Consider the following 16,246-nt stretch of genomic DNA (forward strand, 5'->3'; position numbering starts at 1 on the left):
TAATCGTGACACAATACGGCATACACTACAGAAGAATGGCATGCATGGGTGCCGTCCACGAAAGAAGCCTCTCCTAAAGCCCAGGCACAAAGAAGCCCACCTAGTGTTTGCCAGGGCCCACGCTGACAAAGATGAAGACTACTGGGACTCTATACTCTGGAGTGATGAGACCAAGATAAATGTTTTTGGAACTGATGGCTTCAAAACTGTATGGCGTCGCAAAGGTGAGGAATACAAAGAAAAATGCATGATGCCTACAGTGAAACATGGTGGTGGCAGTGTCCTTATGTGGGGCTGTATGAGTGCTGCTGGTGCATTTCATTGATGGCATCATGAATTCACAGATGTACTGCTCTATACTGAAAGAGAAGATGCTACCATCACTCCGTGCCCTTGGTCGTCGTGCACTTTTCCAACATGACAATGATCCTAAACACACATCTAAGGCCACTGTTGGATTTCTGAAGAAGAACAGGGTGAAAATGATTCAAGTATGTCTCCTGATCTGAACCCAATTAAACACCTATGGGGATTTCTGAAGAGACAAGTTGAGCATCACTCTCCATCCAGCATCCAGTCTCTAAAAGAGGTCATTCTTGAAGAATGGAAAAAGATAGATGTTGCAAAATGTCGCCAACTTGTTTATTCCATGCCTAGAAGACTTGATGCTGTCACTAAAAATCATGGAGGCCATACAAAGTGCTAGATGTAGTAGTTTTTTGTAGTGGGGTGTACTCATTTTTGCATCACCCTAATTTGAGTAAAACTGAAAAATTTGTAATCTAAGTTATATTATTAACCTTACTTTCACGTTATAAGTTAACAGATGTTATATTAAACTTAGTCTTGTCAACATTTTGGGAATTGTCTTTGTGTTCATTGAGATATTGTTTAAAATGTTACTTTTTAAAGGAGGTGTACTCATTTTTTCTAAGCACTGTACTTTTTTTTATTTTTTTACAGAAATACAAAAGAAAAGAAATTGACTATTGTTTTGTAGAATGTAATATTTGTAATAATAAAAAAAAAAAAAACATAATATAGCTACTGTAATTTCTGTGTAGCTTGGAAACGAAAGTATAGCATCCACCATTGGTGATGCTTCTACTGCAGACACAAATCAATATGGGTAACGTTTTATTTTACAGTGTCATTGTTACATGCAGTTATTATAGTAATAGCTATAAATTATGCATAATTACATGCAACTAAACCTAAACCAACACAAACCCTAACCCCAACCCTATAGTACATGTACATGAAGTTACTTAATATTACTCAGCACTTAAATGTATAATTACAGTTACTGTGTAATTATACATTTAAGTGCTGAGTAATAATAATTAATTTCATGTACTTACTATATGGTTAAGGTTAGGAATAGGGGTTGGTTTAGGGTTAGTCGCCTGCAATTATGCATAATTGCATAATAATTTATAGTTATTACTAGAGTAACTGCATGTAACATATGTAACAATGACACTGTAAAATAAAGTGCTACCAAATGAAATTTAACCTCAATATGTTATTACTGTCTTTTTTCTTTCTCTCCCTCTTTCTTTCTCAAACACACACAAACACATTCCTCTTGAGCTGTCTGACACCTTATCTATGTCTCTGAACCGTATTACACCCATGTGAGTCGCACATCAGCTATTTACATATGGAAATGTGAATCTGAATAATGCATTAGCCCATTTGAAAGCCTGATTTTGAGAGGCGATATTAATGACATCCAATGACATACAGCTCCCTCCTGCTCTCACTACCGTCTCTAAAACACATACAGACTGAAATTGTTACTGGGAGTGTGCAATAGTCAAAATTGTAAAGGAGTTAGTGTACAAAATGTTACAGGCTATAAATTATGTTAAATATGTCTCTCTATTTTTCAAGTAAGAAATAATTCCATCACTGTTACTGAAAAACCTAACCAGCCAGTCTGGCTGAAAATATTGTGATCAGCTGAATCGAAGGCTTTACTGATAACACGGGGGACAAAAATAGAAGGATTCATTTTATCTGTACTCAGTCTTAGATTGATTACATTACTATAAACTAATACTGTACAACAACTGAAACATAAGCAGAACTGAATAAATATTGTAGAGATATTTGTTTGAATTAAAGAACTGTCTCTGTTTGGTCAGAAATGGGAATAACATTGCTAATTTGATTCAATTCACATTTATTTGTATAGCGCTTTTCACAATACATATCATTTCAAAACAGCTTTACAGAAAAAAGGAACCACAGAAGTTTCTTTATGTTCTTACTAATAGATTTTTAATAAAAAGAAATTTTGATTATATCAAATTCTGAAATTTTGTTTAGGGTTGGGTTAGTTGCAAGACAGTGTTACATGGTTAATGCCTAACACCTCATTCTAAAAACTAACAATTGAACATTTATCTTTGAGAATGTCTGTGCTCTAAAAAAAAAAGGGGGGAAAAAAAGGAAAAAAGCTGTAAGAACATACACAACTGTTGCAATTATAAATGTAATTAAACATGGGCAGATGTATTTTGAGCTGTAAAAATGGACACAAATCCAATTTATTTTATCACTAATATTTTAGATTTCTCACTTATTTATTAAAGGGCGTGGCCTACCATTTTCATCCAGAGAGAAGTCATCCTGTGCGTAGCGAAATTTTTCTGGTCCACAGGCAATGAAAACGTCGTCATCACCAAAGAAATCTTGCAAGCAAGTCACCTAAAAAGAAGATGAGCAACAAAATATTGAAACAAAGATATAAAGAAAAAAAAAATATTTGACCCAATTTGAGTTCATAATCAGTAACCCAGGGTTACGGGAATACAGACGTGAAAGAAGGCAAGCACTTCATACAGTTTAGTCCCGACTTTCAAACATTTGACCCAACCCAGCTGGGTCAAAACAACACAGTGCTGAGTTTGTTTGACCCATTCCTGGGTAGCCAAAATGACCCAAATTGGGTTGTTTTTAACCCAGCATTTTTAGACTGTTGGTAATTAGAGTGATGCTCACACACTGACACATTAGAGTTTATTACTGATCCTCCAGCTGTTCATAAGCTAGGAACTAAATGTTTTGGACGTTGGAGACAGCTATTTGACATTCTGTGCTATAATTGGGTCACCACCAGCCAAGTCAAGAGTCCCACCCCAGTCTATCACACACACACACACACACACACACACACACACACACACACACACACACACACACACACACACACACACACACACACACACACACACACACACACACACACACACACAGAGAGAGAGAGAGAGAGACAGTGATATATGACAAAGCTAATCTATGCCGCCCTTGCCATGAACAGCTGGCCAGCAGGGTGTGTGTCTGCATACTTGGACGGATGTATGCGTGCGTGCATGCGCGCGCGCGCGTGTGTGTGTGTGCATGTATATATAAGTACGTGCATTCATCTACCTTCTTACAAATTTGTACCCAGAAGTGAGCTAAATCTGACAAACCCACCCAAAAACTCTTTTTGAGGATGTCCTCATTTGCAAATTTGTATATATATATATATATATATATATATATATATATATATATATATATATAATGCAAAATACGTACCAATACGTACATATCACTGCAGTTTCTAACAGAAATGAACACTAGAGGCAGTAAAACATCGTTTTCACACACAATTATGATTACAGGGCCAGATTATGTATTAATAAAGACTTGTTTTCACAAGGCTCCTTGCACAATTATGTTATGGCCTCAAAAGAGATTTTTTTACCATAGTGCATGATTTGTAAACAAATATATTTTGGAGTCTGCATTACTTACCCAGCTCCATAATATTTCTGTTTAATAATTCCCATTATTTAGTACTGTTAATGTCTTAATAATGCAAGAAGACAATAGTGACAATGACAATGCAATATATGTAGTTTATGTAGTTATAGCACATTTGAATGCAATTAATGTCCCACTAAATAAACTATTAGTTTATTAATAAGGCATTGGCATAACGACTGTTACATGATGTACTGTGGCTTTGTCTATTCATTACTCAAATTATAGATTCATTTTGGTATTAATAGTGTTGACATAGAAACACACAATTCCAGGTCTGAGGATTAGGGTAACTATAGCCAGGCGTGAATGCAGCATAAGTCTCTTTGATAATCTTATTTCTAAATGGCTAATTAATGAAATTCAAGTCTTTGTCTGTCAAGAGTCTGGAATCTGTGTGTCAAAGAACGCAGAAAAAAGACTGTTAAACCACTACTGCCTTATTGGTATGGCATTTACAGACAGATTCTGATAATTATCCAAGCTGACATTCAAAAGCAATCAATCCGTCTGTCAATCATGTGTCAGTCCAGCCCCCTGCACCTGCTGCCCCACACCCCTTCATGTCTTGTGCTGATTATATGAAAACTGGGAAACCTCAAGAGGCAGGACTGTGTGTGTGTGTGTGTCAGAACTGCTCATAAAAATGGGCCATTTAAGAAGGCCTCATGGGACACACAATCTGCAAATTGCTCCCAGACACACCCAGTCCAGCACAGAATATAAATCCAAGTGTATGATAAACTTTTGCTTAATCTCAGTAATCATTTTTTTTCACTGTAACCCCCACAAGGCACAGAATGACCTCAGGTCAAAGAGGGCAAAGGTCAAGAGCAGGGGCTGACTTGAGGTGCATGATGAAACCATGGCAACAGTGATGTCCCCAAAGGACAATGCTGAGGCATAATTTCTCTTTTATCCTTTAGACATATTATGCATGCACATATAAATATATAGAATAAAACTGCATTTGTATTATAAGCAAATTTTCAAGTATTGTTTCTTTTTTAATCAAATATCTACTTTTATACTACAGATGTTTTGGGACCATTTGTTTCATTCTTTTTTCCTTTGAAATAATTTACTTGAAGTAACCCTGTAATATTATACATAAAAATAATAAATTACTAATTTTTGTATGGAAGATCAGTGTTTTTATTTATTTAGAACATTTTCAGTGTGATCCTGCTAAAGGAAGATTGTATCTTTTTCAAATATTCCCTTCAGACAATAATTTGCATAAAATAGAGAGATGGGTCTGATTGGTCTGGTAGTCATGCTAATACTGAATGTGGATCAGTGTCAGAATGTCCTGAAGGGACGAGGTCTTCAGTCAAGATACTCTGAGCTGTGATTTCTGTGCTTTTTGTTCATGCATGTGTGTGGTTTTAGTGTGTAAGTGCAGTGCATCGACACTGTAACTGGAAGCTAAGATTCAGGGTGTGTGCGTCTGTCTGACCCTCATCTGTCACCTCATGTCTCCTCTCATCCAGACACAACTAACAGAGTTTGTTCCTGCCAGCCAATGTGACAGACTGAACTAACAGAGATCAGATCATAGTGAGCAACAGGGACAACAACACAAAGCATTTGAGATTGTGTGTGTGTGTGCGCCTTCATTGTCAGAAGTGATGGGAATTCATTAAGAAGAATAAGCAGGTCTGGTGGGCGTGGCTCTCCCTGGATCAATGAACCAATCAAATTACCTATTTTAAGTCCTAACCATCTAGATTCGGAAATATTCAGCCGGAATTCCTCGATTAGTATTGTCCTTAAATGACAATGACTGGTTTCCTGAGGTCAGCATCTAGGAAAGACCTACATTACAAAATGATCTGCAGTTTGCTCACGGCTCACAGGCAGCTGTGATCTTGATCAGTTATGTGTGTGTCTAAGGGACGGATGCTGCATGGTGTTGCTTTGTCATGTGACATGATAAGAAGTGAAGGGAGAGTGCCTCAAACAAACAGAGGTGACCTTCATACTAACAGAGCGGAACAATGTGAATATTATTTTTATTTTTACTTTTAATTCAACATTTTTTATCTATCTATCTATCTATCTATCTATCTATCTATCTATCTATCTATCTATCTATCTATCTATCTATCTATCTATCTATCTATCTATCTATCTATCTATCTATCTATCTATCTATCTATCTATCTATCTATCTATCTATCTATCTATCTATCCATCCATCCATCCATCCATCCATCCATCCATCCATCCTAAAGGAACTGTGCTTGTGCTTTATTCCTTTAGAATAAATGCAGTATGGTTTGATGTTTTGGTATATAATGCAAAAACAATGTGTACATTTTAAATAAAGTGTCTTTTTTATATAAAATACAGCTGACTATCCAGTTCACTAGTCATTTGTGTATACAGTATGTGGGAACAAGGTAATTTCGGACAAACTGGGAAATGCTTTGGCAATTCAAATGTACAAAACAAAAATGTTAATGTCAATAAATCACATTAAAACTGATTTATTTAAAAGGTTTAAAAAATACAACATAAAAGACCAAGTCAAATAAAACATTTGATCTTGCACTATCCTTATTAAATGAATGAATACGAATATCTGATTAATGAAGATAAAGGTACATTGTTCACATCCCTTTGATCGTGCAGCCATTGACCACACTGTCCTTTTGAACATTTAACCTGTCTTGAATTTCAAAAGCATCCAAGTAAAATAAATTACTTGTTAATAAATTTGTGCATGTGTATGAGCAAGATCTAAAGTTGACTTACTTTCACATCTGTCTGTCAGTGGAGGGTGAGCTGAGGAAATGTCGCATATAATAATTTCCCATTTCCCGCAAGTGCACTTAGGGCGTGTCCGAATCCACTTTTGCTAGTTTAACGACGGGAAAAATGGTTGCCGCACCCGGAACAAGGTCTAAAAGGATTGTCTCTATTCTCTCAATGAGTAATAGGTGTGTTTTGGGCGTAATGCGCAATAAACCAATCAGAGTCTCATCTCCCATTTCCTTTAAAAGCCAGGTGTGGTCGCACCATGGCAGATTCACTATTTACATGGCTGAATTTGCAAATGGAAAAACTGAACGCTTCTCTAGCAAGGAAACGGATCTGCTTGTGCACGAGGTTAAAGAGCGCGAACAGACTATCTACGAGACAAGCCGGATTCCACCAAAGCGTTTTTATCTTTATGCACACAATAATAATGTTTTACAATGTAATCTTTTTATTTTTAATATTTGTGTGCTTCTGCGATTCCCTGAGTGTGTAATAAGCAGAGTTTATGCGCGTTGTGCACCCACCTGTAGGTGCATATTACTAACCCGCTTTTTAAATAACAAAACAAATATTGTGTCATTGACTTTAGACCAGGTTTCAGTTAGTCAATGGTGCAGTCTATTCCAGTTGCCTCAAAATAGTAGCGCACCAACAATGTGCTTAAACACACCTTGTTTTCAGAAAAAGAAACGCCCATGGGCGAACAGATGGGGGCATATACATTTGGTGCAGGACGTGAAAATGATATCTCTGTTGGGCTGAAACTAGCAAAAAACACTTGCGTCACGCCTGGCACCGCATTGCACCGGTTGTATGATAGGGCACAAAGAATTCTTTAAAATTGAATCAAGAACCCCAGTGAACCTTTTTTCTAAGAGTGCATGTCTCATTCAAAGGTATGTTCATAATGTGCAAACATATATGTCACAGAGTCATCATGTAACATTCAATCTTATTAACATTACATTTTTATGAAAATTATTCTTTTGTCAACTACTCTATACAGGAACAAGTATTAGTGCCAGACTCCCGGCGGACCACTGAGTCAACAGGGACTGACTGCTGATTATGAGTCCGTCACTCAAATGGAGATATACAGTGATTTCAGACTCTAAGTTTTAGTGATATGTCATGCATAATAAATCATGCATGTGATCTGATAAAAAAACAATGCTTAATGTTAATTAATATTAATGAATCAATTAGCTCTGCTTTGTTGCTGCCTTCTGAAAGGTTGTGCATGTTGGCGTGTGTGTGTGTGTGTGTGTGTTCTTGTATATATGGTTTATGAGGACACAAATGTGTATAAAAAAGTGATAGACTGGGGTGGAACTCTTGACTTGGCTGGTGGTGGAAAACTAATTTCTGCCAAAGTGAGTTCATGAAATGTAATTAAATATAATATCAACATTTTAATAATTTTTATTTATTTATTTATTTATTGCTTCTTATGCTGCGTTCACACCAAACGCGAATAGAGCGTCAAATTCGCATCTACCGCGTCTAGTTTGCCGCTTGAACATTTTGAATGCATTCGCGCGTCTAGAGCGAAATAGATGCGCGTAAAAAACAAGCGTTTGAAGCGAAATTGACGCGCGTCCGAGGCGAGTGGGAGGGGCAAGTGCTAGGCGGTTGTCTGTTTGCAAGATGGCTGATGTTGATCGTGCGTTCATCGAGAGAGCTACCGCTTTGTATTTGCTCTGGAGAGCATAACAGCGGCGTAGGAGTCAGCGTCGCGGGAAGGCCGCGGGTCGATAAACGTGTACGTGATTTAAAAGTGAAATGTGTATTTACAACTTACCAGGTAGCCCAATCTCCTCACCGACACTCTTCCAAGCGAGCTCCGTTTTATTCCTGTCTGAAGTATGAACTTGTGTCATAAATCTCTGGGTGACTGCTCACTGATAATATCAGTCGTTCCTCCATTTTGAATGAGTGACTCCGGGCGGGCCTACCGCCACAGCAGCAAGCAGGCTCCTGATTGGTTAACGCGGCGCGAATTTACGCCAAAGTTCAAATTTTTCAACTCGGGCGTCAGACGCGAATTCGCGTCAGACGCTAAATGCACAAAAAGCACCATTCGCGCGTAACGCGCGTATCGCGCGAATGAGGCGAATGAGGCGAATGAGGCGAATTCGCGTCTTCCGCGCCGCGCTAAACGCCTCATTCGCGCCGCGAGACCTCCAGACGCGCATAAACGCGTCTTTACATTGACTTAACATTGAAATCATTCGCGCCAGACGCTCTATTCGCGTTTGGTGTGAACACAGCATTAGGGTTATATTATTTTTTCGGCCTAAATGTCACATAAATAGAGTAGTTGGTCATTTTACATGTCAGTCACATGGTCTCTTCCTATCTAAATGGGTTGTACTTGGCCAGAATAATCTTCAAAGTAGACCAGACTTTATGCTGATAGTTGAAAGCCAGGTTCTGCGACATGCTATTCAAAAAATCAAACATTACTGAACACTTTTTTTGATTCTAAAAACTCGTAATGCAGATATACATGTAACTGTTTGATGATATTCACAGCTATAATAATCACTACATCTTATGGTTTTCGCACACAAATAAAGGACACATAGAATGACACCCCCTTTAGCCCCTAATCCTTGCCTAACCAGCTGCCAGAGCCAAATGCCTCTTATTCGTCAATAGCCCCTCCCAAACACACCCTCAAATTTAATATGGGTCATACAGGAGTCCCCATATAACTCACACACACTCACTCTGACACACTTCCAGTCTGTAGCCTGTCAATTATTAACAAAGTCCTTTATTGTTTCACTGTTTTTTGCTGGACAGATCGAGCAGTGCACACAGGAATGACCATATGCAGTGGTCAGTCTGAGAGGTGAGAGTTTACAGAGGCATTTTGTGTTTGTGTGCGTGTTTTCAGACACAGATGATGTTGCCATGTTTCAATTTTAGTGTGTAATTTAGGTGTTTATAACAAAGTTTAGTCAGAAAAGCAATTGCATCTATCCACCCTGTCCCATAGCCCAGACAGATGAAACATACAGGAGAGAGTTGTCACCTGTAGAGGGCATCCAGTACTTTCCAGAAAGAGCTGCAAGTCTTTTTAATTCTTTCCTAGCCAGTCTTTTTTTTTTTTTTTTAATCAACACTTGAATGTAGTTTCATAAAAGAAATCAAAATTTTGAACAAAAAGATGAGAAAATCTAATTTTTTTCAAAGACTACAGTGTGCATAAGCAACGCTTTTATTGCTTGTTTCTGCTCCTTTTTTCCAGTGTTTTGATCCATAGATTCTGTACTCTTTCAGATGATGCGTAAAAGCACCCCCTACCATATAACAGTGAAAACATAGAAAGCCAGAAAATTCTGTCAATGGCAGGGAAAGAGTTAGGGGACTATCATATAATTTCAGCCCAACGCAGTTATCATTTTCACATCCTGCACCATGTTGTTTAAATAGCAAATGCATTTGCCCCCATCTGTTCGCCCATGGGCGTGCTGGTCTGAAAACGTCTCGGGTTACTTGTGTAACCCTGGTTCCCTGAATAAGGGAATGAGACGCTACATCGACAGTTCCCATGAAAGGGAACGAGGTGTATTCAGGCAGATTGTTGGTGCGTTACAATTTTGAAGCAACTGGAATAGACTGCGCCATTGACTAACTGAAACCTGGTCTAAAGTCAATGGCACAATATTGTTTTGTTATTTAAAGAGCACATTAGTAATATGCGCCTATATGCGGGTGCACAATGCACGTACACTCTGCTTATTACACACACACACACACACACACACACACACACACACACACACACAAACATGCCTAATATTAAAAATAAAAAACGCATGCTTTAACCTTGTGCATAAGCAGATCCGTTTTGTTTCCTCACTAGAGAAGCGTTCAGTTTTTCTGCTTGCAAATTCTGTCATGTAAATAGCGAATCCGCCATGGCACGAGCGCAACTTGCTTTTAAAGGGAATGGGAGATGAGAATAGGGACAACACTTTTAGACCAAACAGTTTTCTCGTCCTTAAACTAGCAAAAGTTTGCGCCATGAGCTTTAGACCATGCCCTTACAGTTAAAGACAGTTAAAATAGAGCCCTTTATGTTGCTGTTGGCCTCTTGACAGCCTCCCTGACCAGTTTTCTCTTTGTCTTCTCATCAGTTTTGGAGGACGCCCTGTTCTTGATAATATCAGTGTTCTACCATGCTTTCTCCACTGTGTTCTATGGTATATCTAATGCCTTGGAAGTTTTTTGTAGCCCTCATCTGAGCAATACCGTTCAACAATGAGATCCCGTTGATGCTTTGTAAACGGGCTCTTGTAGCAGCTACCAAGAAGATGTCTTACAAGATCAGCCGAGATTTATTTGGAGTTAATCAGAGTCACTTCAGGGGAAGACTACTATTTCACATGAGTTTGATGATTAGTTAATTCTGAACACTGCCCTCACTTAAAAGAGAACAATTAAAAAGGACTCAACTCACATACAAGAGTGAGCACACTTATGCAGATTTTATTTTTATCTTTTTTTTCTCTGAAGTGTTTTCAGTTTTATGGGTGTCGCCATCTTTGATATTACTTTGGTCTCTGTCACTGTGGTTATTGATGAGAGAATATGGGCTTTACTCCCATTTGACATTCATATAGACAGTATTGGAGACGCTGCTGTAAGTTGGGACATTTCAAGACTCACACCTGTAAGTAAAGGCGCATACCAATCCCAAAAACTGACAGTATTAATGTAGCCATAGTGTAGCTTTAATTTAATTAATGCACAATTTCAGATTTAGATTTAGAAAAAAAAAAAAAAAAAAATCAGGTGCCAGGTTCTCTAATATCCGAACAGAATTTTACTAATAAATATCCTCGGTTGCCCTATAAATCAGCTGGAAACTAGAATATCATTCTTAAAGCATGTGCTAGTCTTAAAACATCTTGCCAGTCTACGACAAAAGCATTTCGTTATACAAATATCACTTTGATACCATATGAGGAGGAAAAACAATAAAAGCCTGGCTAATATTCATAACACCATCCAGATGTTTTCAGACTTGTTCTGGAATAATACTTATATCAGTTCTCATATCTTTCATATCCATATGAACATTTATATTTAAAGCTGAAGTAAGACTTTTTAGGTTAAAATATACACTCTCTTAACCCAGTTTATTGTTCACGGACTACTATTAGTATGCAATTCATGAGTTTATCTCCCCCAAAGTGTAAACACTGAGCCTCACCGGCACCATCAAAACAATGAGAGTGGTCCGCTCAGATCCGTCAATCTCTTTCCAGCTCTTTTTGCAATACATGGGAAAAGCTTCAGTTACAGAAGAGCAAGCCCAAATCCACTGCATTTATACCTTCAAAGATTAAACAGGTCATGAATACATTAAAGTGAATGAGATATTGCAATGCAACATGCTATAATGGACACTTCAATAGCATACAACATCATCATGCACCCATTCAGAAAGACAAACGAAGAGTTCAGATGCAAAACCCTCTAAATCCATCAGACTTCTTTTCTTTAAAATTAGCATTTTTTACCAGGCTTTTACGATCAAGTCCAGGAGTTTCATTTTAAAGGTAATGATAAGGTTATTAGCTAGTGAATAAAATAACTTTTTTTTTTTAAAATGTCACTCTAGACAATTTATTGGTTTTTAACAAGTTAGATTTTCTTTTGCGTCAAAACCAGCTAAATCCACTTGTGCTTTTTTTGCAAAAACCTCTAAATCCACCTATTTGGGACAAGACATGGTAAATAGTTGAAAAATCACTAAAGATGCAACTAAAAACCCTGAAAAAGATGAGAGAACTTATCACTTAAAAACTAAACAGTAGACAAACCTCTTTACACAGGGATCTAACACGTCTCTTTTATTCAGCCTCCACTTTTTGCCTCCTCCGTTTACATGGCACAGCTTCCATATGAGACAGAAGAATAGCATCTTGTTTGACTTTGTCTTTGGCGAAATAGAGCCGTTGTTTGATGTATAATAAATCCGATTCCTTCAAAGTAACGGCACTGCGCGAAGAACTGTTACGAGTGCATGATACAATTGCGACCAAGCCAATTCCACTGTAGGCTATTTTGCCTTATGACAGGCAGAGTTTTGAGTTAAATAACGTTTTCTTCTGCCATTCAATGTTAGTAGGACAGGCTGATCCATTTCATCGTACTCCATCTTTTATTTTAAAAATCTCAATCTGAATCTGACTCTAAAAAAATCTCCTCAGCGCGCCGCTATATTGAAACCGCTCGGAATCATATGATTCAATTCGCGCCTTCTGATTGCTTCTCGGAATATAGCGGCTTTTGCTGCAAAAAGGGAAGTGGCGTCTAGAGGCTTTTGCCAGCAAACCGATATTTCTGAATGGGCTGACGCTGCGATTTAGAGGATTTGAAGCACGTGATTTGTTGAACGTGTACTATGTGCCGTAAGCATTCGTTAAATGTCATTATCTCATTTTTGACAGAGATGGCATTTAGCGGCTTTTGCATCAGAACTCTTCAAATGTCTTGTGTAGACAGCTTCAAACAGCTGTGATTATTATAAGCTTGCGTTCGCTCTAGACAGAGTCTTAGTCTATTCAATTGCTTACTCATGACACACAGTAACACAGCTAAAAGTATTCCTACTTCTATTGAAAGTAGCCTACTTTTACCTGTTGAGACATGCCTTCACGAGTACCCCATGTGATGTTTGAGTTGGGAAAGGGGCGTTTGTAAGGTTGTTTGAAAATATGCTTTATTTTTGTAATTCTTTCTATCACAGAAACTACATACTTCACCTTTAATTCATATCTTTTCAAATAAATGGTTAGAATGACAAATTAATGAATACGAATGATGCTGGCACATTCATATACAAAGTGAATGCTTCATACCATGTATGTAGAATACGGCATGTGATCCAGTGCTTTAATACGCTGTAATAGTGCCAGACTGATATGTCTGTTTGCTGATATTCAGCTATTTTCAGATTAAGCTGATAATCACACTTACTTGGCAGATTAACAGATGTGTGTCATTTCCAATGTACCCTTCCAAATGATAATGCATATTTTGTGTAAATACTGTGCAAAATAAAATTGTGTAATTAATAGTCAATTATAGCCAATTACTTATCTGTAATAGTCAATTATAATGCTGGCTCATAATGGCAGATCACATCATCCTATAATTTAGCTATTCAGATTACTGATATGTCTGAGATGTAATTCTGTTCATTTACAAAAAATAGAGGTGTATATAGATTTAATAAGAGTAAATTAGTTTCATTATGAAAGTGAGTCAAGTGCTTTTTGTTTTTTCACACTACTTTAAGGAGGGGTTCGCAAATACCTTGTCAAATATCAAAGGCATGTGCTGTACATAGCCAAGACAAAAGAACAAAAAAATTAAGACACAGCCCTCATCCCTCCTGTGGGAGCTCTATTTGTTTTGGGGATGGGCGGTGACTGTCTGCGCTTGCATTTATGCTGCTATTCATTTTGCAAAGGACGTGAACGATAAACGATTTTTAAACACTCTCACGTGTGGTATCGCCCCAAGTAATCACACTAATTAATGTCTGCCCTTACTTAAAAGAGAACAATTAAAAAGGACTTAACTCACAGAAACAGCTAACCCAAAAACCCAGTAAACTGTGTGTGTGTGTGTGTGTGTGTGTGTGTGTGTGTGTGTGTGTGTGTGTGTGTGTGTGTGTGTGTGTGTGTGTGTGTGTGTGTGTGTGTGTGTGTGTGTGTGTACATAGCTGCAGAACATGCAAAGTGTATGCCAAAAAAACAATACACACAGGCAAAGAAGGTGAGAGACTCACAGAAAGACAAAAGGAGGGAGAGGAGAGGGACACGCAGACAAAATACACAAGGAGAACAACAGCAACAACAACAACAACAAAAGACTAGGTAAAAATAAAGGACAGAAAGAGCGAAATAACTAGTATTTTTCCAGCACATAGTTGATCTTGTCAGTATAAAACTTGCGTGTTCTGTAGGCAAGTCAATCAATCAATCAATCAATCAATCAATCAATCAATCAATCAATCAATCAATCAATCAATCAATCAATCAATCAATCAATCAATCAATCAATCAATCAAATGTTTGAAATGTCTTATACATATACATTATAATCTTCTTAGCTATATTGCCTAGGCCTGTGACAAAAAAAAAACAGTGCAAATGGGAAAAAAGCACGTATTTAGAGAGAGTGAAAAGTACATTATATATATATATATATATATATATATATATATATATATGAAAAAGTATGCAGATACTGTGTGGGCATATATCAGTAGTATAAAGTCAAATGCCTGCTAAGCTCTGTCCTACCCAAAAAATGAGCTGAGAAGCTGGTTCTTACAAAAGACAGTTAAAAACTAGTGTCATCCTTATTCATCCTGAAGAATCTTTAATCACAGCTTCCAGGAGCAGCAATATGCTAATATTTCTCTTTTAACACAGTGATAATGGATGGTGGGAAGCCTTTTTCGGGGCATTGTGTCCTTAAGATGAGCTGTGTCCTTAAAACATATGGATTAGGCAGATTACAAGTCAACAATGGGGAAATAAAGTACATATATACTGCTTCTGACACACACATATATATATATATATATATATATATATATATATATATATGTATTGGTATGCAGAAGTACAAACAGTATACTGGGTTCAGTGTTCATGACCTGTTATTCCTTTAAGAAGTTAAACCTACTTTGTTGTATAATGTTAATTTGCAGGCACAAAGCTCAGTATAACCACAAGCGCAGTATAACATCTGACAGGACAGTACAGTTAGTTTTTCTGAGGTGAGACTTAGGTGAGAGACCAGCTTTGTAGCGAGAAGTGTTTATAAACCTGCTATCTATGACTTAAAGTCGGCATGAAAGGGGGTAACACTTTATTTTAAGGTGACACATTACTACATGTACTTACTATAGTAATAACAGTAAAGTATGCCTAATTACAAGTAACTAACCCTAAACCACACCCTAACCCTAACCGTAACTCTATAGTAAGTATATATGGTTAATTCATATTCGCAGTGTCTATTTATACTAAATGCAAATAGCGTCCCTTGTTGGCAAATGCTATTTACACTAGCTCCGCCCACCAATGTCTGTTTGTTTTAAAAAAGATGTGCAGAATTAAACATCTAAATACTATTTAATCTTATTGCAAATAACCGATACTTCTACAAAGTGTAAATAGAATCTATCGCTATTTTCACTTAGTATAAATAGCATATCACTAAGAAAATGCTGCTATTGTCACTTAGTGTAAATGGAATATATTGTTATTTTCACTTAGTGTAAATAGCAGCTGCCATTAATATTACTCAGTACTTGAGTTAGTACAATGTAACTATGTCACCTTAAAATAAAGTGTAACCTGAAACGGAAGTTGCAATACTCTTTTCTTCCCAATTGTGACATATATCCGAGTGAAAAAAAATGTAGGGAGGGACTTGATTTTTTTCCATCGGGAATTGATTGGATAGTTGTGGTTTGCTACTGGTGGATCTCATGTGAGTGACAGGTTTACACATCATCAAAGAAGAGATGTCGCTACAAGAGGGAGGGGGAAGTTATTTTGATTAAAGATTACAAGAGCACAGGAATTTAAAAAAAATGATGTACACGGATAAATAATTT

The 16,246-nt window shown here is 37.3% G+C and overlaps 1 protein-coding gene across 1 annotated transcript in view; it reads right to left on the reverse strand.

Moving 5' to 3' along the window:
* The window catches only part of LOC137034113 (neuronal migration protein doublecortin-like), a 59,961-nt gene that overhangs the window by 10,245 nt on the left and 33,470 nt on the right, over positions 1 to 16,246 (reverse strand). The window contains exon 4 of the mRNA XM_067406738.1: positions 2,613 to 2,715. Within this exon, the coding sequence (XP_067262839.1) occupies positions 2,613 to 2,715 (103 nt within the window). The remainder of the gene's footprint in view (positions 1 to 2,612; positions 2,716 to 16,246) is intronic.

The sequence above is a fragment of the Chanodichthys erythropterus genome, chromosome 13 (assembly GCF_024489055.1).
Source record: "Chanodichthys erythropterus isolate Z2021 chromosome 13, ASM2448905v1, whole genome shotgun sequence".
In the NCBI taxonomy this organism is placed as follows: domain Eukaryota; kingdom Metazoa; phylum Chordata; class Actinopteri; order Cypriniformes; family Xenocyprididae; genus Chanodichthys; species Chanodichthys erythropterus.